Source organism: Talpa occidentalis, unplaced genomic scaffold, assembly GCF_014898055.3.
Source record: "Talpa occidentalis isolate TD23 unplaced genomic scaffold, MPIMG_talOcc4v2.1 talOcc4.4, whole genome shotgun sequence".
NCBI classification, from domain to species: domain Eukaryota; kingdom Metazoa; phylum Chordata; class Mammalia; order Eulipotyphla; family Talpidae; genus Talpa; species Talpa occidentalis.
The window spans coordinates 46,390,525-46,418,032 of record NW_023604295.1 but is presented as its reverse complement, the minus strand read 5'-3'; the positions used below and the strand labels follow the sequence as shown (position 1 = coordinate 46,418,032).

Here is a 27,508-nt window from a genome sequence, read left to right as displayed (position 1 = left end):
ATGCAAACAACAGAAAGAGTTAACCCAATTTCAGCTTTTAAAAACACCACCTAATAGAAACTGACCCTAGGTAGAGTTGTATTCATCAGACAAGAATGCAAAGCAGCTAATATGGTCAAAGAAAGTGAAAACCTGAAACCATGAAACTCTTAGAAGAAAATGAGGGCAAACTCTTAAGACACTGGGCTTGAAAATGCAACAAGGGACATCACATTCAAAGTGAAACCGCAAAGAAAAAAAATCATAATAGCACTGACAGAAAAATGATTTCTCCCCTATATGGGAAAACAGTAAAAGTAATGGATGACTAACAGATTAATGGAGGTCAGAAAGCAATGACAAATTTCCAAAATGCTGAATTGAAAAAAAACAAACAAACCTGTCAGCCAAGAATGCTATATACAGAAAAAGTAGTCTTCAAGTATACAAAATTAAATTAAGATGTTTCCTGACTAAAAAATAGTGGGGAGAGTGGGGGAGCAGGCAAGGCAGCAGCTAGTCCCTACTAGCTACAGTTCTCCAAGCAGAGAATAGTAAACTATTATAAAAGCAGTGGTGGCAATAGCAGTTACTGGGGAAAGCAGTGAATCTTCTCCTGCACAGGAGGCCAGGCCTATTCCAAAAGGTGGACCAGAAGTCACCAAGATAGCAAAAGAAGTTATTCCTGGCTTCCCTCTCTAACAGGTGAAACACTAACAGGAGAAAACACTATACCAAAAGAGCTTAGTGGCTGCAAGTGGAATCTCATGACCCTTGGATATCAGAGACTCGTGTAGACTTCCACCAAGGAGAGAGACACTAAGGATAGTCCTGCTTCATCAAACAGCCTATGAATGGAGATAGAAGCCTGGAAGCTATGGTCTGGGATGGAGGCTTACACCCTTCAATGAGGGGGAAACGTTGCAGAGGAGCTGAAGTGTTCTGCACAGGTAGGGTCCCCAGTTAATATTTGACCAGAGTAGGAATTCTGGTCTGCACACCACTTTCCCAACCCTCTGGCACTGGTGCTTGCCAATGTGAGATGCACTGAGAGCATAAGGAATGCCAAGTGTCAAATCCCGAATGCCAGAAAGAAGGCACATTGGCCATGCCATTAACTCAAGTCAACACTCTTGCTCATTTCGACAAACTGGACACCTCCAGAAAGCTTACCCACCCCACTAACCCAAGAACTGCAAAATAGATTTGAGTACATACAAAAGTACACAAAGACCCAAAATATAAAATTAGCCAAACTTCAGCATATCCTACAGGGAAAGTAAAATTACTTAAACCCTCTAAGTTACTGCTATGGATATTAATTTTAGAAAAAGGGGGGGAGGGAATACGTCAAGTAAAAAAATGGGCAGACAAAAAAAAAAACCATGTAACACATGGCAGGCAAGACCTCAAAAAAGTATATTACAAGGTGAGAACAATTTTTCAGAACTCAACAACAAAAAAAGATGACTATATCTCCCTATCAGAGTTCAAAATTATTTTACTAAAGAAATTCAAAGAGATTGAAGAAAACACAGAAAGGCAACCTAAAGCGATACGAGAGAACTCAGAAAACCTCATCAGAGATACAACAAAATTCAGGAAAACAAACTAATAAGATTATAAATAAAATCAACATTATATAAAAGACAAGAAACAACAAGTGTTGATGTGGTATTGATAAAAAGGAACTCTTGTATACCATTGATGGAATGTAAATGTAGACAGTTCCATCCTTACGGAAAATAATATGATACTAAAAACAGAACACAATATAAGATGCAGCAACTCTACTCCTAAGTATCTATCTGAAAAAAATAAAAAACAAACAAAAACCACACTGATTTGAAGGGTTATATATACTCCAATTTCACTGCAACAGTATTTACAATAGCCAAGTTATGGAAACAACCTAAACGCCCAACAACAGATAAGTGAATTAAGAAGGTGTGGTTTACATATACACAATGGGATAATAGTGATTTTTTTAAAAAAGACAAAATCTTTTATATTATTTATTTTATGCCATTTAACATAACATGGATGGATTTGAAGGGGATTATAAGCAAAATAAGTCAGAAGAAGAAAGGCAAATACCCGATGATTTTACTCATATTTGTGATATAAAGAAAAAAAGGACCAGATAAAACTAAACTAAAACAAACCCTAGAAATTTGATTTACAAATTGAGGCTCTGAGAATGGGAGGGTGGAGGTGGGGGGCAAAACAAGGAAAGGGCCTTATGGACTATGGTGAGAATCAGGTGTACTTTAGTGGTGGTATTGGTGTAGCAACATATATCTGAAGAACTGTGAACCTATTTTCCCTAAATCATTTATAGTGTTGTAAACCAATGTTACTCAATTTAAAAAAAAACTGAGCAAAAAAAAAAAAAAAAAGATGATGATGGAGAATATTCTAAATAAAAGCCTATCTTTAGATGTACACAAACAAATCTCTTAGGGTGAAAGAATAGGATTAGGATATAATGCAAAGCCATAAGGAGAAAGAAAGAGCACAAGAAATGATGGGTATAACAGAAAAAACAGGAGACTGCATAAATTTTTTTCTCTTAATTTCATCAAAGACAAATTGTATAAAGAAATAATAATAGTATTACTCAGTTTACAATATAACTAGTTGCAATATATATGGCAAAAATATAGGACAAAGGACAAAGGAGAAAATGAAGCTATAGTGGAAAAAATGTAACCTTTCTTACAAGAATTATGTCAGTATTAACTGAAGCCAACTGTGAAAGACTGAAATGCATGCTGCAATTACTAAAGCAATCACTGAGAAAGTAACATTTTTATGTTAAAAATCTACACTGAACATGAAATAATATGCTAAAAAACGATTTGTTCAACACAAAGAAAAGCAGTAAATGGGAACAGAAGAACAAAAGTAGCATGATACAGAAAAACAAGAATAACAAGACACAGGTAATTATAACCTTTCAAAAACTACATAAAATATGATTAACTGAGGACACAATCAAAAGTCAGATTATCAAAATGGGTAACAAAGAAAGCTTCGACTACAGTCTCTCTACTACAGACAAATAGCTTAACAGTAAAAGGTTAGAAAATATATACAAAATGCAAACAGAAACCCAAATAAGCTGCAATGGCAATATCACTACCACACTAACTGATTTTGAGAAAGAGAAATTCCCACATGCTAAATACAGGACATCTATATCACTTTGAAAAATATTAAAGCATCTCCTCAGCAACTTAATTTTGTCTTCCACCCCTGATCAATGCCTAGATTCCTCTTCTCACTCTTCCTAATTATATTACTTCATTTCCAATTTTAAATCACTGATCACACATATTGTCACTGGAATGACACCTACAGACATTCCACCTACAGACATTCCACCCATCTATTTTTTTTTAATTTAAACAATTATTTTTATTGAGGTAACATTGGTTTACAATACCGAATACAATTCAGAGGTATAGGTTCACACCTCTTCAGATGTATGTTACCACGTCACACCACCACCAAGCCACCCATACTCCACCATAAACAAATACTTTGATTTCTGGCATGTCACATATACACAAAATACTTGTTTTCCCCATTTCATGATAAATAATTTCTTCCTCAATTTTTATAATAATGGACTTAAACATGAAAATATATAAATTCTTTTGAGATTTCATTTGTGTAATAGTTAAAAATTATCAATAATCATATTAATGAGTAAATAAATGGTAGGTCACTATTTTAAAATTATTATTAAGCTTTAAAATAACCAGTTGGTATAATTAACAGTATTTTCAAGCTCCATGAATTTTCTATTTGTGTATATTTTGATGAATGTCTGTTTTTAATTTTCACTTTCACTAAATCAATTTCATTTAAACATCAATAAGACTTGCTATGCAATATTTTTTCAATTTTTTAATTTTTTTTTTAGGTTTTTTCACATCATTGTTCATTTTTAAACAATATTTGCTTCCCTCCACCCCCTTGGGTGTAGTCCCCATAGAGTTTCCTTCACCAATGCACCCGTGCACCATCACCTCAGTCCCCTGTGCTCCTCCCTCCCTCCCTCTGATCCCTCTCCTGCCTCCTCCCCTGCAGGATGTCTCTGATTTATAATTGTCTGTATTTGCTTTGTTGTGTTTTGTACTGTTATTATATTTTTTACACTGATGTCTTATTTGGTTCCCCTATATTCCTGCTATAAGTGAAACCATCTGATATTTTTTTTTCTTCGGGCTTATTTCACTGAGCATAATTCCTTCTAGCTCCATCCACGTTGCTGCAAATGGCATGATTTATCTTTTTTGATTGCTGAATAATAGTCCATTATGTATATATGCCACATCTTCTTGATCCAGTCATCTATTTTTGGGCATTTAGGTTGTTTCCAGGTTTTACCTATTGTAAATAGTGCTGCAATAAACATAGGGGGTAAAGGTATTCCACCTATCTAAGAAGTTACTATTTAACCACAATTCTTTCACCAAGTTATCCCCAGTTGCTCTGGCCCATACTAATTATTTATAATCTTTAAATTCCCACATCACCTACAATTATTTTGAGTTTATTATATACTCTTGATTTTTTTATTTTAACAACTTTTGTTTTATAATATTTGTTATTTAAACAAATGTTTCTCAAAAGTCACAGAAATCAGGTATTATAGGCATTGAGAATAAACAAAAACACACATAAACTTGTCCAACTAGCTTACTCTAAGTGTCTTAAAAACAAAAGCCATATTTTTTATCTTTCTATATTACCTTACAGAGCTTTCAAAACAGACAACTCTGTTTTTCACAGATAAATTCTTTGTTTCTGTAATTACTTCTATCTTAAAATTTGGTGTAGATCAATATCTTCCAAACTGAGAACCCCAGCCAATCAGCACTGAGAAGGGAAGGGGAAAGAGAATAGAACAGAATTTTATAGTAGTAAGAGCAAGAAAATCTTTTCATTAAACTTGTCTTAGTCACGTTTTCTATGTACTGGACGCAATTTAAAATATATTCATTATAGTAGTATTGTTATAAGATTTGAAATTCATTCTGGTGAACCACCTATCTATAATTTTTTCTGCCAAGAGAAAAGGTAAAAATGTAGGTGTAAATTAGATTTTTAATAAGCAATCCCATTAAAACAAAAAAAGAAGAAGACTACTAGAGAAAGAACATCACATCAATATAAGAAAATCTGAAAGGGCACCTCTTCCTTGGGAAGTTCCAGAGCCTGCCCACACTGCACATGGAGAATTCCAGAAGGTAATGTGCTGTGCAGAGAACTTCAGACAGAATTTAGCACCTAGGAACAAGCCACTAAAATCTAGAAGCAAGCCTCATAAGTTCTTTCATAACTCTACTCCATTTGCCTTCTCTTCCAGCTCTACTTCCAGAGTCCTTTAAATATTTCTAAGAGCACCAAACAATGATTGAAACTCTACTGAGTTTAGTGACGCTCCAAACCTCATTCACAGGGAGGATCCTGGAAGTTCTTGAAGCTCTGAATAGAATCGCCCTTTTCCCACTTCCTCCTGAGCTCTCAGTCCTGGAGGCACTACTCTTGTTGATTCAGGCTTTTATGGTACAAGACAGAGCTGGAAAGAAAGGATGTTAGACAACTAGTTCCTGTTGTGACTTCCCTGGAGAACTGGCTTCTAATACCTAGCACAGACTTGGCAAGATGCTCAGAAATATTTTGAATAATAAATATAATACTCCTATACTCTTTTTGAGTATGTGTACAGAATTCTAAAACTATGGTTAGTTTTTTAAAATTTAACTGGGTTTAAAATATATATATATTTTAGCAGAAAAGAAAGCTGAAATGGCACATATAAAGGAAAAAGTATCCTTTCGTTTTAACCAGTAACTATTAACATATACCCACAGTTAAACTAGAAAGAAGCTTTTGTTCATTTTTATAATATTGGCACCTCACACTAAAAAAGGGGGGTGGGGGGCCTCTCCCAACTTAAAAGTACAAAGTCAAGGGAGTCCCAGAGGAGTACTTTCTGTTCCCTTACGTAAAAGTTCAATAAAAGAAAAGTTATCTTCTGGGTGAAGTAACAACCAGCAAGCTCAATACTGTGGGTGTACAGTAGGCAGCATGACTGTCTATCATCTATTTTTCTTCACCAAAGTTCATTCTATCAGATCTTTTCCCCCACCACAGAAAGTTCTACTTTTGAAAGATCTAGTAAAACAGGATTCACTTAAAAAGTTTTGCTTTAAAGACTATTTCCCCCAAATATATCTTCTTCAAAAAAATGAGGATTATCCTAAGTTCCACCATCCCTCCTTAGTATCACACCAGAACTAAAAAAGTGTTGAATCCATCTGTGACTCTTTTAGTTCGTAGAAAATTCGGATGCACTAAAAGACCCTACAGTTGGCTAAAAGAGCAATTCAAAATAACTCCATGTGTACAACAAATATTTAAAGCCAACCATGTGTAAAAAGCCAGGGCTCTGAATAGACAAAAATCACAGTTCTTAAAGGCTTCCAGTTCTACCTAATGGGTAAGCAAACAAAAATTACAAAACAAAGTGAGAAGACTACTTCACTCCAAAAGTGAGACAGTAAACAGAGACAGGCACTAAGAAAAATTTGCTCATTACTTAAAAATTTCTGGGATAGGGTCAGGGAGAAAGTCTTAAATACAAAGCTAAAAAGCTTGAATATTACAAGCCATAAAGAATCATTGATGTGTTAGCAAGGGATTTATTTGGGAAAGATTACTGGCTGTGGGGGAACAAATGAGAGGGAAGATAAACTAGGGCCTACACTGAGACAGGTACCATGAAAATGGAAGAAAAAGATGGCTCTGAGAGGCAGATGAACAGTTATTTGATTATCTACTGCTGAACTGGTAACTGGAAGGACAGAGTAATAGTGATTAAGCTTCTGACTGGTGGCTATTAAGACGGCAGTGTTCACTGCTGTAGGAAGCTGTTTTGAAAGGAAGGAAGTCGAATGAGTTCAGTTTGGGACACATGAAACTTGAAATGACCCTGGGATACTTAAGTGAAAAGGCCAAGAATGCACTGGGAAAGTGCAGCTCCTGTGCCATTACCTGAAGCCAGGGATCCAATGATCCCCTTCTGGAAAAGAGAAGAGAAAGGGAAGGCTCTGCAAACAAAGGTGTCAGGAAAGTGAGCGCCAAGCAAGGCTGCTACAGGCCCCAAGCTCTGTTCTGGAAGAAGGTAGAGAGAGGGCACCAAGAGAGTAGGGCCCCTGCACCATTGTAAGACCTAGGGACCCCATGTTCCCCTTTGGGAACTGAGTCGAGAGAGGGAGAGCTCTGCCACCAAGGTGAATTGTGGGTCCCCGGGAAAGTGCAGGTCTGCCTGTGGGGCTGTTAGAAGCCCAGGACTCCATAATCCCCTTCTGGATCTGAGTAAATACAAGGAGAGGGTATCTTCAGGGACAGTGCTCATCAACATATTCACAGCATCACTACCTTGTGGTATAACAGTGCCAGACTCAGTCTGGCCACCAGTTCACGACATCCCAGAAGGAGGACCCCAAAGAGATGCCCATCAATACCAGAAGCACAATGGCCCAATGCATAGAACAAACAACAGAGAGAAGGAAAAATACCAATAACCAAGCAAACCCTCAGGGGAAGGACACACCACTAAAAAGAAAATCAGCCACCAGAACTCAAGAACAATGACATGGAAGAACTTCTCTACCTGTTACAGAATTTAAAATCGTCATGATTAAAAAACAAAAGATGACGAAAAGGAAAAGAATGCTATGAGAAATATAATTAACTTAAGAATGAAATTGAGTTCTTAAAGAAGGAAATGAAGGAAACACACGAGATTAAAAGATTAATGGAGGAGCTAAAGAACTCTGGGAAAAGCAACAAAAACAGAATTGATGAAATGGAAGAACGAATCAGTACTCTCAAAGATACAGATATAAAAAGAACCAAAAAAGAAAAGGAAAGAGAATTATGATGGAAAAAAGAATGAAGAAACACTTTGAGAACTATCTGACACCATGAGGAAAGGAATACAAGAGTTATGGGCATCCCGTAAGGTAAGGAGACAGACCAAAGAACCGAGAAACTATTTAAGGAGATAATCGAAGAGAACTTCCCAAGCTTAAAGAAAGAGATGAAAATAGCTAAAAGAACACCAAATTACCACAATGAAAGGAAAGCTACAGCAAAACATGTAACAGCAAAGCTTCCAAGAGTCCAAGACAAGGGAAAAAAATGAAGCTAACAAGGGCGAACAGATAACCTATAAAGGAAAACCAATCAGGCTGACACCTGACTTCTCTGAAAAAACACTACAGGCAAGAAGGTAATAGAGCAACACATTCAACAAACTCCAAATCAACAAATGCCAACCAAGAATACTTTACTCCGAAAAGCTCTCCTTCTTCTATGAAGGAAAAATAAGGACCTTCTGGGCCTCCCCGGTGGCGCAGCAGTTGAATGCTGGGTTGCAAAGCTGCCAGCAGCCTCTACAGCGCCGGTTTGATCCCCAGCCAACGGGTGAGGGTCCCACATGACATGACAGACCTCTCCTGCCATGCCCACTGCTCCTCTCAGCAGTGTACTTTGGTTCTTCTACCTGTTCTGCTCCCCGCTCTGGTGAATTCTCTCACCCTCCGCGCTTCTGACTGTACCCAGTGCTTATATGAATGAATAAATAAATAAATCTAAAAAAAAAAAAAATAATAAGGACCTTCTGAGACAAACAGAATCTCCAGAAATTCATTACTACTAACCCCCACTCCAAAAAACACTACAAGAAGTCCTGAAGCCAAAACCAACAGAGAAATGAATAAGAACAAAAGAATAAGTGTCATGCTGGTTTGTTTCCCCTCCCCCCTCTCTGGAATAATGAAGGCAATAAAACTGCTTAAAATGTTAATTACAAAAAAAAAAAAAATATATTTATCAGTCTCACCAACCATCAGTAGCTTTTGGGATTGATTACTCTTCTCCCTGCTCTAACATCAATGGTCTCCTACTAAAGAACCTAACTGTACTTTACCCCGGCAACACCATAAGCATTTTCTATCACAGGTACTTCCAAACTGGTCAAGTGACAGAGTATAATTTAAGTAATCTGCCACAGTATGATTCAAGGTCACAGAGGAAAAAAGGTGTTCAAATCATAAAGTGCTAGTGGAAATGAAGCTTGTTATGTCAGAAATTCCTTTTAAAGCTCAGTGTCTTAGCTATATATTATGGGAATTACTAACAAAGGGATAATTATTGCTATGGGGTTTTTTGTTTTGTTTTTTTAAATCTCTGACCACTCTTTTTTGTTTTTTTGTTTTTTTTTCCACAAAACAAACTGCCTCTAACTGACACAAACAGGCTCAGCAGTTTGGTTTTATTAACCAGGCAACGAGCAAGACCCTATTCCAACCTACTTCTAGAAATACATAATTATTTAATGCAATCCTAGGCAGCTGCTATGTAAGTCACAGATGCTATACTACAGAATTTTAAGTTGTCAAAAATGTTCCTACGTTTTATGGTAATTATGTAAATTAGTCAATGTATCAAAAAAAATTTTCCTAAATAACATTTAGCAAGCAGATGAAAGAATACTTAAAAGTCCCACAAAAGGGCCTCCCCAGTGGTGCAGCAGGTTGAGCGCCACGCTGTGAAGCTGTCCGCAACCTCTGCAGTGAGGGTTCGATCCCAGCCAATGGTGAGAATCCCACATGGCGCGGCAGACCTCTCCTACTGCACCCGCTGCTCCCCTCAGCAGAGTATTTCTGTCATCTGCCTGATCTGCCTCTGGTGAATCCTCTCACCCTCCCGTGTCTCTGGCCTGTACCCCAGCTCTTGTATAAAAATAAATTAATCTTAAAAAAAAAAAAGTCCCACAAAAAAGGGGGTGATACAATAGGGGAAAAAAACTTGAGTTTGTAAGCAGCCTACTATTTTTTAATACGTAGGAGGAAAAAAAATGGAAAAATGGAAACAAAATCAAAACTACAACAGCAATAAAAGCAGTAAAATACTTAGGAATAAACTTAACAAACATCAAAAGCCGATTTAAGTAAAACTCCAAAAGACACAAAAGCAGACTTGAACAAAATGAAAGATATCTCTTATTTCTGAAAAAGGCAATTCAAATCATAAATGTATCAGTTCTCCCCAAGTTAATATGCCAAATTAATGATATTCCAATTAAAAATATTGTTTGATTTAATGGCATCAAAGTTCATACAGTAATAAAATAATCACCCAAGAACAGTTAAAAGAAAGCTACGAGGGAAGATGGGCCCTACCAGATATTAAAAGATACTATAAAGTTCTACAATAAAAGTGTAGTATTGACATCGGAATATGCAAACAACCTAGTGAAATGGAATGGAGAACCCAGAAGTAGACCAAGTAAATGTGAAGGTTAAGCACAGAATTACAGAAGCATCTCCTATCACTGGAACAAAGACACACTATTTAATAAATTGTGATGAGACAATTGGTTAATGGTTTAGAAAGGACAAAATTAGACAATCCATAACATACACAGGAATAAACTCCATATACAATAAATTTCAAATGGGAGAGGGATATAAATGTAAAAAATGAAATCTACAACTACTAGAAGAAAATATGAATGAACTTCTCTTTAACCTGAGGAAAAGACTTTCTATTAAGGAAAAACTTTATAAGAAACTGAGTTGAGTTTTTTTAAAAAGATTAATTTATTTATGCATACAAGAACTGGGGTGTAAGCCAGAGGTGTGAGAAGTAAGAGGATTAACCAGAAAGAGTGGAGTGTAGAATAGGCAGATCTACTGAAATACACTGCTGAGGGGAACAGTGGGCCAGATAGGAGAGGTCTGTTGCGCCATGTGGGTTAGCTCTCTGGCCAGTGGACTACTGCTGCTATAGCTGGCAATAGTTTGATAGCGCTTTCTTTAACCCCTGCACCACCAGGGAGGCACCTAAAGATGAGTTTCTAATTATAATTCAAAGCCCAGATATGAATTTTTAAAAAGGGGGGAACAATAAAATTGACTGCATGTGAAGGAGGGGTGATTTTTATATGGCAAAAAAAAAAAAAAAAAAAGAACATGCAAAGTAATATACTACATATTTCAATAATAAGGGCTAAAACACAATAAAGAACTCTTCAGGGCTGAGCACAAAAGATCAAAAACCCATTTTAAGATTTATTTCATTTACTTATTCATACCAGAGCTGGGGTGTAGGACAGAGTTGAAGGGTGGGGGTGTGTGGGAGACAGGACTCACCAGAGACAGAGTGGGAACAGAACAGGCAGATTGACTGAAATATACTGCTGAAGGGAACAGCGGGTGAGACAAGAGAGGTCTGCTGCGCCATGTAGGTCACCTCCCTGGCTGGGCATCAAACTCATGCTGCAGTGGCTGCTGATAACTTCATAGTGCTGAGACTTAACCACTTGTACCACTAGGGTGGGCCCAAAAAACCATTTTAAAAATGGGTCCCAAAAGTGGACAATTGATACACATACAAAAAGAAAAGACTGAACAAATGAAAATACTAAACTATCTTCTTGATGTGGTACATATACACCATGGAATATTACTCATCATTCAAAAAAGATAAACACATACAATTTGCAGCAACATGGACGGAGCTGGAAGGGATCATGCTCCGCGAAATAAGCCAGAAAGAAAAAGAAAAATACCGGATGGTCTCACTCATAGCAGGAATCTAGAAAACCTAAATAAGGGACCAGGAAAAAGAGTAACTGTAAGAAAGAAAATATCAAAATCAACAAACAACTACAAACCAGAGACACTCTATGAGGGGTGGTGGGACAGGGAAAGGAGGGCTTGGGGTCAAAATAAGGGGGTTGTAATTGTATGGGGAATATAAAAATAAAATTTAAATAAAATTAAAAAAAGAAGAAAGCAAAAGTAGTAATAAAGACATTTACATGAATACTTCAGAAAAAAGAAAATATTAAACTATATTCATAATACAATTACAATGAAAACTGCAATGCGATACCATTTCTCACCTATTAGATTAGCAAAACTGACAAAGGAGAGGAATTATTATTGTCAAAGGTATTGGAAAATAGGCATTCATATATTTACTGGAGCAAATACAAACTGATATAACCATTATGGACAATAATTTAGCAGTATCAAACAAAACTACATATGTGTTTATGTTTTGATACAGCCATCTTACTTCTCTTTATGTAATCCTGAAGACACAAATTTAGTAAAAATAACTGAAAAAAAAAAAAAACCCAAAAACAAAAACCATGCAGTTTATCCGTAATAGCACTGCTGGAAATTGCAAAGTACTGAAAACAAATACACAGGACAAAGGTTGAAAAAACTATGCGATACTATGTAGCTGTAAAAAAGGATGAGAAAAATCTCTGATCTGATATGTAATGATTTCCAGGAAATATAATGAAGAGAAAAAGCAAAGTGGAAAAGAGTCTCTAACACATGATCTTTTGTGTATGAAAGAAATACATACACGTACACACACACACACACACACACACCCCTCCTCCTTTGTGCAAGAGAAAACTAGAGAACAAATCAGAACATAATGAAATTAGCTATCTGTAGGGAGTAAGTAGAAACAAGGCTGAGGAAAGATGAATGACACATGTATTTCTGACTTATGGAACCAAGTGAATGTTTCATAGACTAAAATCTAAAAAAAAATTAAGTCTGAAAGAATGGAGGTAAAGTTCTAAGAAGCCATAAACACACAAACAGATGAATAAAATTTTATTTCAAATAAATAACCCAACTAAGCTAAAGGGAAAAATTAAAATAAAAAAATAAGGAAAAGAACTAATCCAAATACCTTCTGAACATAAAATTTAGGATTGATATAATCATAAAATACAGTAAAGCACTCTGGAGTCAATTGCTTGGATTCAAATACTTATCCATACTTCCACCTCTCTTAGTCTTTGTTTTTGTTTCCTTACCCCAATAATAACAGTACCAATCTCACAGTATTAATGGTAAGGCGCAAATAAATCTACATATGTAAAATGTCAATAGATCACCTAGGAAATAATAACAATTTGGTAAGTATTTGCTATCATCAACTAATACAAAAAAACATTAAATATGTGGTTTTATTCAGGAAACAAACATAATAAAAATGGAGTCCTTGGGGGAAAAAAATCAGAATGTCCTAGTTTATGGCAATAAGAGCTAAAGAAATTTAGAATAGCAAAATGCATATGGCTGATTGGAATCACCGGGGGAATTTCATAAAGGAAGAATGTGGCATGGGTCTTTCTATTATGCTCACAATGAGAGTAATGAAAGGAAGCTGAATAAAAGCAGAGAAACCATAAAAGACCATTTTATTTCACAACGTGACACAGAGGTTTGGGAAGCTGTGTATTTGTAGATAGGGCAAGACAATGGACACTCCTGAAAGTACAATTGAACCTGGAAGGCTTTATAATCTAGACTATGAGGAACCATCAATTTACATGTAACATAAACTACATGACTAAACTCAATTGGGGAACTGTTCTAATGTCGGTTTATAGAAGGGAATGAAGCGAGAACATCAGAGATTTATTAGTGGTTAAACCCAGTAATGACAAGGGTGTGACTAGAATAGTGATGATGAGAAAGGAAAAGAAGTAGAGATCAACAAGGTACTGTGGGTGGGAATGGGAAAGACACCACCACGTTTGATAATGATTAGATATAAAGGAGGAGAGAATGCCAAAGTGAATGATAAAACCATGAGAAGGAAAAAGTAAATTTCCTACGGGAACCAATAGGAAAGATTTCCATTGACCAACAAGAAAGAGTTCCACTGGCTTATGAAAGTTAAGTCAGGGTTAGATAAAAAGTCAGTCAATATGCATAGTACAATATTCAGACATCAAAATCAAGTGGGCATTTGACAACATGGGAGTAATGCTTGGAAGAGAAGAAAACTGGAGACAAAGACTTTAAAATTTAGTCTTTACAATGCTGATATAGCCATTAGACTATGTGCTATTTCAGAGCAGTGCTCACCTCTTATTTGTTCTTTTATCTCTTAATGTTTCACATTATGCCAATACATGGCAGATTCAGTAAAATGTTTCAGAGGTGGGAGGAGCAAGGAAGTGAGCAGAGCTGATAACGTGCTGATGGCACAACCTTGACTGAATCCCAGGTCTCTTGACTCCACTACACCTTAACGTGAAAAGGACTTTCTGAACATCCATCAACAGTGTGCGCTAAAGAGAGGGTATAAGAAATGAAAATAAACTCAACTTTGGGAGTTGTGTTTCTAAGAGACATAAAAGAAGACAGCAAAGGTCAGTTATAGAGAACAAAAATGATAATGCTAAATCACGGATTCAAAGGAAATTTTTCAAGAAAGCAAGCATAGTCAACCATGTCAAATGATCACTGCAACAAACAGTTATTTCTCTGGTTTCCTACAGCAATAAGATCCAAGGAATAGAGAGGTCACTTTGTAAAAGCATCAATTAAGAAATTTTTATCTAGGGCCTCCCCGGTGGCGCAGTGGTTGAGCGCTGGGTTGTGAAGCTGCCCGCAGCCTCTGCAGCGCTGGTTTGATTCCCGGATGCTCCCCGGCCACCGGAGGAGGGTCCCGCATGGCACGTAGACTTCTTCTGCTGCCCGCTGCTCCCCTCAGCAGTGTACTTCGGTCCTTCTGCCTGCTCTGCTCCCTGCTCTGGCTCTGGTGGATTCTCTCACCCTCCCGCGCTTCTGACTGTACCCAGTGCTTGTATAAATAAATAAATAAATAAATAAAGCTTTAAAAAAAATTTTAATCTACCTGTCACAGCATATAAATACATAAATCACTCATAGCAGTATGTGAAAATAAATATTGCATTTCAGTAAATTTATCTCTATAAACACAATGAAAATAAACTTGTTACAGTGGTTTTCATATAATTGCATAATATATAAAATCTGAAGGAAAAAAGAATTAAGTAATTTACATATATTGATAGCAACAACAACAAAAAAAACATGAAATACCGAAGGTTTTACCTTAAATCTCTTGTCCTGCAATACTTTCTTGATGGCAACCAGTTCTCCTGAATCACAAAGTTTGGCCTGATATACCACACCAAATGACCCATTTCCAATTACTTTAGTGTCTGTATAGCTGACTTCTTGTGGCCTGTCTGGACCCTGCCCAGGAGTTGCCACCACTGTGGTCACCTTGCTGCCATCCTTATCTCCTAAAGGAAAGAAGGGATAGAATAATGAAAACTGTACAGAATTAAACAGAGAAAAGTATACATAATGACTCTATTCTTTATTACAAAGTATTTGTAAATGCTCATTTTAGTTTATCACATAGAATTACTTCAATCATTTGTTTCAATTATAAGTAATTTTTTAAACCACAATTTAACTCAGTCATTTAACAGACAAGGCATTTCTTTATAGACGTGACTTCATTTAATGAAAACAAAAACCTCATGAAGTAAATAGTGCTGTTCCCTTATTAAAGGTAATGGGAAGACTGAAATTTTTCCAAGATTTAAATGGTAGACCCAGCAGGTCTGAATCCTTATTTGTCCAACTCCAAAGGCTCTAGTCCTTTCTTCAAGGCTTCCTTATGTTACTTGAAAATAAAATAGGTGCAACTTAAAATTTCTAAATAAGCTCACACTATTCAGAGCACTCTGCCTTTAGGAAGATTATGTTTTGGTTGTTTGTTCTCCATCTCTCTTTAATAATGGCGTACCTTTCCAAAAAAGTTCAGATAGGGGAAAAGGAACATGAGAAAGAACGCTAATTTGGGGGACAAGAAAAGTAAAACTTAAAAGAAATATCGAAACTATTCTGAACTGAGCATCATTCACAAGTAGCTTACTGGCTCTGGGGTCTCTGCCCAGCCATGGCCCTCTACTTACACTTTTTACCTTCTCTCATTCCCAGAAGTAATCCAAAGATTCGTCAGTTCAAGCTCAAAAACCACCCCCTATGTAACTAATCACAAATCACAATTTTTGAATTCTTATACTACTCTTAACCATGCTCTGCTATACCTAGCACCTAATTTTAAAGAGTTTTACATTGTTCTAAGTGATTTCAGAATACAGACTAGTAACTACAACCATTGTGATTAACAATTATGAATCATGTTTCTTCTGTGTTCAACAATTCTAAAACTAGTTTTCAGTACAATGTAGTTCTTAGGCTCACTTCCTAACCTGCACTTTCTCCTCTGCTATTCTTCCATGATATCAATCCTATTTTTCAAATGTTATCTAGATTCATACTAACTAATGAAAGAAAAAATAATATATTTAACTCTAGATACCAAGTCAAGATTAGTCATTTGTACCTTACATATAAAAAGATCAAAAATACAACTATCCAATTTTCTAATAGTTGGGTATTTTTCACCTACCAAATATAAAATTGCCAGATAAATTAATACTCATGTCATACTGTAATATCTATAGACATTTAAGTTCACAGAAGTATTAATATAGACAACAAATAATAAGTAGTATCTATGATTAAGGAATTCTCTAAGACAGTCTTCATAACAGACAATACCACAATGATTGATTCCTGCATAAGATAAGCAGTGTATATTATGTCATGGTCAGCTATCTCCTCAATCAACCAATTCTTACAATATTACATATGCTTTAAGTACATACAAACCCCCAAACAAGTCAACAGATAACAGCTCTCAAAGCTTTCAAATGCTCTCTTGACATTTCACTCCGAGTAAGATAAATCTTAAATGTATTTGCTAAAAAAACTAAGTTAATCTAATTCAAGTTCAAATTATAATGCTCCATTCCCAAAAAACAATCAAATCATAATGCTCCATTCCCAAAAAACAATCCTTATTACATTTATTTCTGACTGTGTTACTCTTAACATTGTTTCAGGTTAACTACTCTAAGTTATTTACTTCCTCATCTATAAAATAAGCCTCTCCTTACCTGCATTACAGTATTCCTAAAGACAAAATCAGTCTTTTGAACTTAAACTATAAATGAAGTGATACAGAAAGATTAAAAGTCCAATGTATTAGATACATTTTCTTCTAATCCAATTGTCCTAAAGAAAATAAATAGCAGAGGTGATTTCAAACAATCTGACTTTCCCTAGAGCATTCCCATCAAAACCATAGCACAATAAATGAATGAATGAATGAATGAATGAATGAATGAATGAATGAAGAGTTGTGAATTAGTAATTCTACAGAGCAAGTCGCTTATAAAATATCACAGGTCTAATAAAAAAACAAAGTCATTGTTTTTTAATTAAGATAAGTTAATATCTTAAGAGCGTAAGTGGCTTTTGTTTAAATTGAAAGCAAAAGCTGTTTGGGGGTATAACCTAAAATTATTCGTGTCTATTGTAAACTATATTTCAATGAAGAAGACAGCAGCTATGGTTCTGTACTTGCTCTGGTAAGAGAACTTAAGCAATAAAAGCTTTTGTAATGGCCTTCTCAGGATGGATTTCTTAAAACCTTCACGTTTCAGAAAAATGGTTCCATGGGTTCAACAATCAGTTGTGAAAGACAGCCATCACAACTCTAGGATTAACATCTCCTTCAACCTTATCTATTAAGTCTGAGAAAATCTTACCTAGAATTTTGACTTGTACACAGGAAAAAATACAAATGAGATGATTCTGCTGAAATATCAAAAGTGGAGTAGAAAGATAAGTTTGTGCTATTAATGCTATAAATGAACAAGACTTATGCAGTCTCTTAATTTTAAACTGCAACTGGATACAGACAAGTATCAGTCCTTTTGTTCTCTTGCACATCTAATAAAATAATAGTTCACAACATTTAGCAGAAATTATTCTTGTTTGAGCAGTTAGAAAAACTGCTAAGCACTCTTACAAGCTATACTCTATTAAAATATGAAAACCCAAATATGCTAAGAATAATGGCTGTCAGGCTTTCTACCTCAAGCATCCCAGAAATTCTGTTCAGAAGTCATCAAGCTCTCTAAATTGCTCCACCAGAGAAATCAAATTGCAGAGCCATAAAGAATGACAAGCTAATACTGGGTATGACTTGGCTTGAGCAGTAGTAACACATGGAACAGTCAGCAGCTAGTGTGCCAAGGAAAAGTATGTCACCATTTGGCACTGTAATCTGCTGACATAGCAATAAAATTAACAGCTGTATAAAATTTCACTGTTTACAAAGAACTTTCCAATTCTTTGTTTCATCTACCCTAATATAATTAAATATATGGTATGTTGTGCTCACTAGGCAAACAAGTAAAGTAAAACTAAAGGATATTAACTTGCCCAATATCATAAAGTTTAACAGTAACAGAACTCTTTACTACTTGCCTCATGCTATACACCTCTGTTATATTTTACAAACTTGCTACTTTAGCTGAACGATTAAGCTCAAACACTATCATCTCCTCCCCAAACAATATTAAGTTTTTAAACTTATCCCAAAGCAAAGTCATATGGAAAACAAAAAAAATGTAAAACAATTCTAAGATGTTTAGCATTTCTTACTTGAAACCAGGTAATTCTGGATTTTATCATAGCGAAGTACAGTAAGCATTGCTTCCAAAAAACCAAAATCCTCAAGAAAAGCTAGAAACTAGGGTTTCTAACAAGAATGCTACTTTAAAAAAAAGAATCACCACTTTGCCCAATACTCAATTGCTCAGGATGCAAGATATAGAGAATCTCATACTCTTTACAATAAAATTGGTTTCCAAAATATGCCACTATCTCTCAGAGCAGTAACAGCAGAGCAGTGGGAATAGCCTGGCTCCTGGCCCTCTCTCTGGCCAGAAGACTCATGGGATACTCTATTGTAATGAAAATTCACTCAGGTGGTATGAATTTCCTATTATAATTAGAATATGGAACTAAATCCCCTATTCTTTGCCACAATATATAAATCCTAAACATATAAACCACAATAGAATCCTCATGAAGCAATGGAAAGATGGTACATAACAGAACAACCACTTTCTATTGAAGATTGTTAAATATATAGAATAGAAATCAATTCTCATAAAAAGCCTTAGGAATATCCCAAATTGATACATGGCAGCTTAGTTCTTTTTTTTTTTTTTTTTTTTTTTTGGCAGCTTAGTTCTTAATCTCTCAACATAATTTTGTATCTATAAGCAACACATTGTGGATATATTTTTAAAGTCTTCTGAAGTCATTCCTCAGACCAATTCATCCCGTGATGAACAAATGATATATCAGAGAATGGTTTACATCCAAAGGGTAGAAAGAGCATCCCAAACCCAAAAGACCACTTCAAGCATCTTTAGTAGTTAAGAGGATTCTGACACCGACATTCTAATTTTATATGAATGATAAATTTCAAATTGAACATATGTTAGCCATTTAATTTGATGGTTCCTTGCGTAAGGATGACAGTTCCTAAGATGCTGAGCTAAGAAAAAAACTGCAACACTTTTAATAGAAAGCCTTGATAGAAACATTAATAAATCACACCACTATTACAAATTAAACACATCAATAACTATCCTTGTGAAATCTTCCTGTAACTCAAGAATAATGTCTCCATGCAGAAATAACAGAAAATTAAGTCTACTACAAATAACATAGAATTCAGCATACCACCTGTGACTCTACACAGATGATACAAAATATTTTCAATAGTTTTTTACCTAACAATGCTAATATAGGGAAAATAGCACTGCCTAGTCTTTATCAGTAAGAGAAATAATAGCTATTTTTTTAGATGTTTAACAACAAAATAGTAACACTATTGAAAAATACTACACAAATTACTCAAAAAACAAAAAGAACCTTATTTTCAGCTATGACTTAAGATTGTGAGAAGAGGAAACAGTGACCACTGTCAAAGCTTCAGGTTTGTAAATCAAATTCTACCCTGAGGAACTGGCTAAGGAACATCTATTAACACAAGATGCTCTCCCGAAAATGAAACAGTTTAGAAACACAAAAACAGCATTAATTAAGTGTTAAGAAATAAAAAGGATTTTTGTCTCACAAAAATCAGACATCCTAAAATAAACCTACTCATGTCATAAAATAGGGGCTCTACTCAGATATGAAAATTCTACCCAGAGTGCAAATGCCGTAATATCTATGGGCAAAACTATGAAGAAGGGAAACCAACCAAGTAGTCGAATCAACCCTAATGATTAATAACATGAGAAATTTTTTAGAACAATTTCTATGTAACCTTGATATGATAAAAATCTTTCTTGCAGGGTCTTTTCCTTAGATACCATTCCTTTCCACATGATCCTACCTACAGAATTAGGAAAACAAAACAACAAAAGAATTACTAAATTTCCTTTGGGATGGAAAAGCAAACAAACGAGAGGCAGGGAAAATAAAATGGACAGATGTCATATGTGGGCTGACTTCTGGAGATGTTTCCTTATATATCATACTTTAGAAATAGAAAAATACATGGCAGAAGATGGAGATAAGACAGAAAGACTCCAATGCCCTACAAAGCACAATAAGACCACATTTTTAATCACAGGAAGATACCAAGCCAGTTGGATTAACAAGCATAAGTAATGAAGAAGTATAAAATTTCCACTAAGAAAAAATAAGTCTATTAAGTTTTCATCCTTAGAGAAAGGCATGATGGTGCAAAATTTGGGCTCTGAAGGTATACCAAGGTTTGAAGCATACATTCTACCACTTAATATCTATAAAATGGAGACAGCTGCTACTTCGAGGGTGTTGTAATGATTAAATAATATAAGGTAAGCAATTTTTTTTATTAGATAATAAATTTTATTGTTATATTCCCCATACAATTGCAGCGCCCCCATTCTGACCCCAATCCCTCCCCTCCCGCCCCTGCCCCCCTAAAAGTGTCTCTGGTTCATAGTTTTTTGTTGATTTTGATTTTCACTTTCTTATAGTTATTCATTTTCCTGGTCCCTTATTTAAGTTTTCTAGATTCCTGCTATGAGTGAGACCATCCGGTATTTTTCTTTTTCTTTTTGGCTTATTTCGCTGAGCATGATCCCTTCCAGCGCCATCCATGTTCCTGCAAATTGCATGTGTTTATCTTTTTTGAATGCTGAGTAATATTCCATGGTATATATGTACCACATCTTCTTGATCCAGTCATCTATTTTTGGGCATTTGGGTTGTTTCCAAAGCTTAGCTATTGTAAACAGTGCTGCTATAAACATAGGGGTGCAGGTGTTCTTTGGAATTGATGTTTCTGTGTCCTTTGGGTAAATACCTAGGAGTGGAATTGCTGGATCATATGGAAGCTCTATGTTTAGTAGGTCCAGAAATCTCCACACAGCTTTCCACAGTGGTTGGACCAGTTTGCACTCCCACCAACAGTGCAAGCAATTTTTTTTAATATTTGTCAGATAATGACTACTCAGTAAATTATACTTTCTCTGAACTTTGAATTACTGGCAGTGGAAATAGACCTAAACATTATTTATCTGTTCTGGTCTGCTATTTTTATCACCAAGGTGCCCTATGCAGTGTTCTATAGTTAAGAAGAGTCTGAGCCTCTCACTTAACATGAGTTCTTTTTTTTTTTTTTTTAATAGAGGCATGTTTTATTTATTTATTTGTTTGTTTGTTTATACATGAACTGGGTACAGTCAGAAGCGCGGGAGGGTGAGAGAATTCACCAGAGCCAGAGCGGGGAGCAGAGCAGGCAGAAGGACCGAAGTACACTGCTGAGGGGAGCAGCGGGGGGCAGGAGAGGTCTGCGCACCATGTGGGACCCTCTTCTGGTGGCCGGGGAGCAGCCGGGGATCCCCGGCCCATTAACATGAGTTCTTAAAGTCAGGTATTATCTGAATCTTTTATATTTCCCTAGTGCTTATTAGTATAGGGTTCAGAACAATGCTGGTGCTCAAGCAAACAATGGAATATAGAGAAACAAAACAAATGGTCAGACAAAACCAAACTAATAACAAACCGCAGAAATGTAACTTTGGAATTGCAGCTACAAGATGGGGAAGAAGAGGGAGGGAACAAAGTAGGGAGGGGGCACAGTAAATTATAATGGAAGACTATGAGCACCCTAGTAGTCATAGTATGATAGTATGATAATGTGATGATAGTATCAATATCTCAGGAGATGTATCACACACAGTTGTGCAAGCCAATGTTATCTCAATCAAAATAAATAAAAACAGAAAATAAAAAAGCCAAAGAATTGTTAGAATTTTGGGACTCACTATGTTATGCTAAACATTAGCAGTGCTTTTGCTTTTTCTTATGCTTGCCACAGATCAGATTCAAATCCCTAGGCATAGGGATATAAAAAAAAAAAATAGTAAAAGTAATAAAAACAGAAGTAAGGCTTCAAGCACTGCAACAAGAAACAGTCAAAACAAATGTATTTATTTACAAGTAGGATAATTCTGGTTTCTACAGAGTATTAATATGCAGCAATGAATAAGAATTGGACAGGGGAAATCTCTGAGGACTAAAGTTTAATTTCAAACAATCAATCAGTATAGCCCTTGAATACCATTTTATAGTATGCAAGCAACACTCACAGCAAACATAAAATCACCTTAGAGAGTCTAGTAAAAATGAAGACTCTAGAATTTCACCCCAAGAGACTAAGATCTTCAGTGGGGCTCAGGAAAACTTTTTATCAAATATTACCCACATTATTTCTAATGCAGCCCCAACTACCATACTTTGAGAACTACAAAAACCACTTAATCCTTACAATTCCTACCTTGACTCATAATCACTACCAAATGAGAGAAACTAGGGTATTGGAAGAGGATAATTTGCCCAAGATAACCCCCTCAATAATAGGTTAGCCACAGGGTTCAGATGTATCTATTTACTCTAAAACCTGTGCAGGACTACATTACCTTGCTCCAGACCGTGTCATAAAAATAACACACAAGGGTTCAGGTCCTGAAATCAATTTTCTATTTCCAGAAAAACTGAGATTTTCAAATATTTTAAGGAAGGTTTTAATACAAATATCTTAGATACTCAAGTTTTTACTTCTAACTATTCATACTCCTTGTGAACTAATTTTTACTGATACAAATTTTTTATCTTCTCTTAACACCCAGATTTTAACTTAAACCAAACAAACCAAACACCAGTATGAAACACACTAATTTTCCACAGTCTGAACTGAAATATTATTTTACTTATGAACCATGAACTGGAATCAAGCATATTTTCCTTTTTTCTAATTCCAGTGAATTAAAAAAAAAAATCAAACCAAACCCCAAAATGAATAAACATTTCACCAAGTCTTAACCACTTACTTGAATTATCATTAAGATGTATTTAGAAGCAACTTTATTTCCCATGAAAGTCAAAAAGGCTTGTAGGGTGTGTATAAAGAGCTTCTGCTTCTAGGATCTTATATTAGAATGTTTCTATCTTAAACATTGTTCAATGTGCTTGATTTACAAACTGTCCAATTTCGGGCAGGGAAAAGTAAGCAGATGTTTAAATTTTCCTTAATGAGGAAGTTTACCATATTCCTAAAGAAACAGTAGACTATACATGGATGTAAGTGGCAAAAAGACCAAAGAAAACAAATAATTACTGGGCCTCCCTGGTAGTGCAAGGGATTAAAGCACAGCACCATGAAGCTATCCCCAACCTCTGCAGCACAAGTTCGATCCCCAGCCGGCCAGGTAGCTACCCACATGGCACAGCAGATTTTGGTGATAGTTACATAGCCCTATAAATATACTACAAATACCTGAACTGTGTATTTTAAGAGGGAACTTCAATCTTTAAATCATAAATAAAATGCTCTAAAAATTAAAAAAATGAAAATACATCCTTCCTTAAAAGGGAGAGGGGGAAGAGTGAGGATGTTAGGAGAAAAGAACGAAGAAAGACGGTTAAAGCAGGAGCTCTGTAGGCCCATTTCAGTATTATTAGGTTTTTTCAAGTAACTTCTCTTTGTCTGAGGTACCACAGAACATATTCATGGCAACTTAGAAGTCATCATTTGAGGACTACATCCACCACCTCCCCGCCACATTGGCTCTACAGCAAAATGAGATAAATAATTTGACTATTTTAACTAATAGTACTGTCAATCAAACAGAAGACAATGAAAAGTGAACGGTTTCTAAGTAAGCAGATTATTTAGTAAATAAGTCATCTTGTCGTGCTACATTTTTTTTTTAAGGTTTATTTATTATTTATTTTACACAAGCACTGGGTACAGTCAGAAGCGCGGGAGAGTGAGAGAATTCACCAGAGCCAGAGCCTGGAACAGAACAGACAGATTGATGAAATACAAGAGAGGTCTGCGCGCCATGAGGGACCCTTGCCAGAGGCCTGGGATCAAACCAGCGCTGCAGAGGCTGCGGGCAGCTTTGCAGCCCAGCGCTCAACAGCTGCGCCACCAGGGGAGGCCCTTGTCATGCTACATTTTGAGAAACAATGACCACCAATGAAAATAAAACACCTGTATTGTTTTAATTGAAAAATTTGTCATCTGAGAAAGTTAAATGAATAAATATTAGTACTACTTCTCCCCCAGTAATTAATAAGGGGAAAAATTTTTTTTAATTACTAAAAATCACCATCAGCAGCCAATGAATAGAACAAACTTTTGCTATAAACTACCAAAAAAAAGAGCAAAGGGAAAAAACACAGAAAATTTTCAGGCTACAAGCAGCGTAGCATGGCTCCCAACAACTGTGCCTGTCTCAAGAAGCAATTCTGAGGGAAAATACAGAAGAAAAAATAGTGAGAATTCTCTGTGCCACTCCTCAGTAAAATAAAAGTAGAATGTGAAGTGCTGCAGGCAGTTATGGAGAGGAACAAGAAGTTAGGGGAGAAAGAAAGTTCAAAGCCCAAAGTCCACAGCCCAAAGAAAGTCTACAGCTAATGCTTTGCCCCAAGTCTTCTATACATCATCTATGACTCTCCACAAAGGCAGCCATCTTGCCAGTTAGTGATCTAAGCTGAGGGAAGAAACAGAAGTCAACAAAAGTAGAATGTACCCCAGCTCAGTGGTAGAAAACATGTTCAAAAAGGGACCTCTCTGGTGGCGCAGGCTGTTGAGCGCTGCACTGTGAAGCTGTCCGCAGCCTCTGCAGCGCTGGTTCGATCCCGGCCAGCCAGCAAGGATCCCACATGGTGCAGCAGACCTCTCCTGTCTCACCTACCTCTCCCCTCAGCAGTGTATTTCGTCAGTCTGCCTGTTCTGTTCCCCGCTCTGTCTCCGGTGAATCCTCTCACCCTCCCGCACCTCTGGCCTGTATCCCAGTTCTTGCATAAAAATAAATAAATCTTTTTTAAAAAAAGTTCAAAAAGGTCTTCCCTATTACCACATCCCTCTGGTTATAGAAAAGTACATTAAAAACAACAGCCACATAACTCAGAAGACAAAGATGCCCAAAATAAGATTTAAAAAAAGGAAGACTTCACTGATGGATATTATATAAAAATAAAAGATGTGGCAAGAGCTGTCCAATTTAATGAAAAAACAGATGGAAAAACGGACGCAAACACACAATAGGACAAATAAGCAAAAGCCAAATCAAGAACAGCATCTGTAAGAAAACAATCTAAAGAGCAGGAAAAAAAATTCCTTCGAAAGAATTTAGTGCTATAGAATTAATAAGACCATGAAATAAATAAATAAAACAAGAATCCAAAGATAAGGTCATAAAACAGCAGAGAGATTAAAAAAGGAAAATTGTTTTGGTCCTTGTATTAATTTCCTGTGACTGCTGTAAACAAATTACCACAAATTGGTAATTATCCTCTCATAATCCTGATGCCCGAAAGTCTGAAATCAAGGTGCCAGCAGCACTGCACTCCCTCTGCAGGCTGTAGAAGAGAATCTAATCTTTGCCTCTTCTAGTTTCTGGTCATTGTCCACATTTCTTTACTTCTGCCCTCAAGAGTGCATCTTTCCAATCCCTGCCTCCATAGTCACACAGCCTCCTCCTTTCTGTGTCTGTGTCTGCTCTCTTCTGTGTATCTCTTATAAGGACACCTGTGGTTGGACTTAGATTCCATCCAGATAATCTAGGGAAATCTCATTTCAAGATCCTTAATATAAGTGCGCAGACCTCTCCTGCCACCCGCTGCTCCCCTCAGCAGTGTATTTTGTCAGTCTGCCTGTTCTATTCCCCGCTCTGGTGAATTCTCTCACCCTCCCACGCTTCTGACTGTACCCAGTGCTTGTATAAATAAATAAATCTTTAAAAAAAAAAAAAGATCCTTAATATAATCTCAATCTGCAGAAGCCTTTTTTTCAAATAAGGCAAAATTCACAGGTTACTGGAATTAGGCATGGATATGGAGGCCGGGGCGAATAGAGGGGCATTTTCCAGCCTGTTTGTTTCTTTGCTTAGTAAAACAATGAAACAGCAAAGAGGAGACATAGTGAAAAAATTTTAAATTAATACAAGGAGGGAATCATAGTTATGCAGAGGGAATGAAGAGATGAAAGTAACTCTGAAGAAGATAATAAATGCGGAAAACAAAGACAATTCTACATAAAGAATAGTTTTGTTCCTAAAGTGGAATCCAACATATGAATAAAATAAGTATTCAAAGATGCAAATTTCCTTGAAATTAAATGAACTGTAGCAGCAGAGGAAAAAAGGAACAGTGTATACTAGAAAGGACTATCTCAGAATAATGAAAGCATCCTGGTTAAACTCAAGGATGAAAAAGATTCTATCAGGTATCCAAACATAAAAAAATTAGGGAAAAGAGAGTGGGAGACATTTGTGAAAAATAAACAATAGATTAATGATGAAAAAACAGGACAAGCTGTTTCCTTCTATTGTTTGACTTGTAATAACCTTGGGGAAGTCAACAAACCTCCTTTCTAGACCTCAGTTTCCCTACCTGTAAATTGAAAGGACTGAGTAAGTATGAATGTTTAGATTCCTTTTAGTTTTGGTAATGTATGATTCCATGGCAGTCAGATAAGAGTATAAATTTCAAACAGTGACTTTTTTTTAAAGATTTATTTATTTATGCATACAAGAGCTGAGGTACAGGCCAGAGGTGTGGGGGGTGAGAGGATTTACCAGAGACAGAGTGAGGAACAGAACAAGCAGACTGACCAAAGTACACTGCCGAGGGGAGCAGTGGGCGAGTCAGGAGAGGTCTGCTGCGCCATGTGAGTACCTCCCTGGACCGCCAGGGATCGAACTTGTACTGCAGAGATGCAGAAAGCTTCACAGGTTGTGTCTCCATCCCTTGCACCACCAGGGAGTCCCCGCAAACACTGACTTTTAAAAAAAAAAAAAATTTATTGAGGTAACATTTGTTTATAACACTATTTGTATTCTGGAAGCCTAAGATCCCTCCTTCAGGTGTTGTCACCTATTATGATAATAGCCACCAAAGCACCCATAGTCCATTATGCTCTCTCTCCACTTTATGCATGCCCCTCCCTCATCTCCTGCCTCTCTAAGTGCCTCAGTTCTTTAGTTAGCTTTCACTGGTTGGTTTTTAGAGTTTGGCTTTATCTGACCCTTTGTATGGTTTCTCTGTATTTTACATATAAGTGACACCATCCAGTATTTTCCTTTCTCCTTCTGACTAATTTCACAAAGCATAATCCCTTCCAGCTTCATCTGTGT

The 27,508-nt window shown here is 36.3% G+C and overlaps 1 protein-coding gene across 3 annotated transcripts in view; it reads right to left on the bottom strand.

Annotated features, from left to right (window-relative positions):
• Positions 1-27,508, bottom strand: part of GSK3B (glycogen synthase kinase 3 beta) — a 170,497-nt gene that overhangs the window by 96,959 nt on the left and 46,030 nt on the right. For all 3 annotated transcript variants that reach the window (XM_037525488.2, XM_037525489.2, XM_054700537.1), the window contains exon 2: positions 14,973-15,166. In XM_037525488.2, coding sequence (XP_037381385.1) covers positions 14,973-15,166 — 194 coding nt within the window. The remainder of the gene's footprint in view (positions 1-14,972; positions 15,167-27,508) is intronic.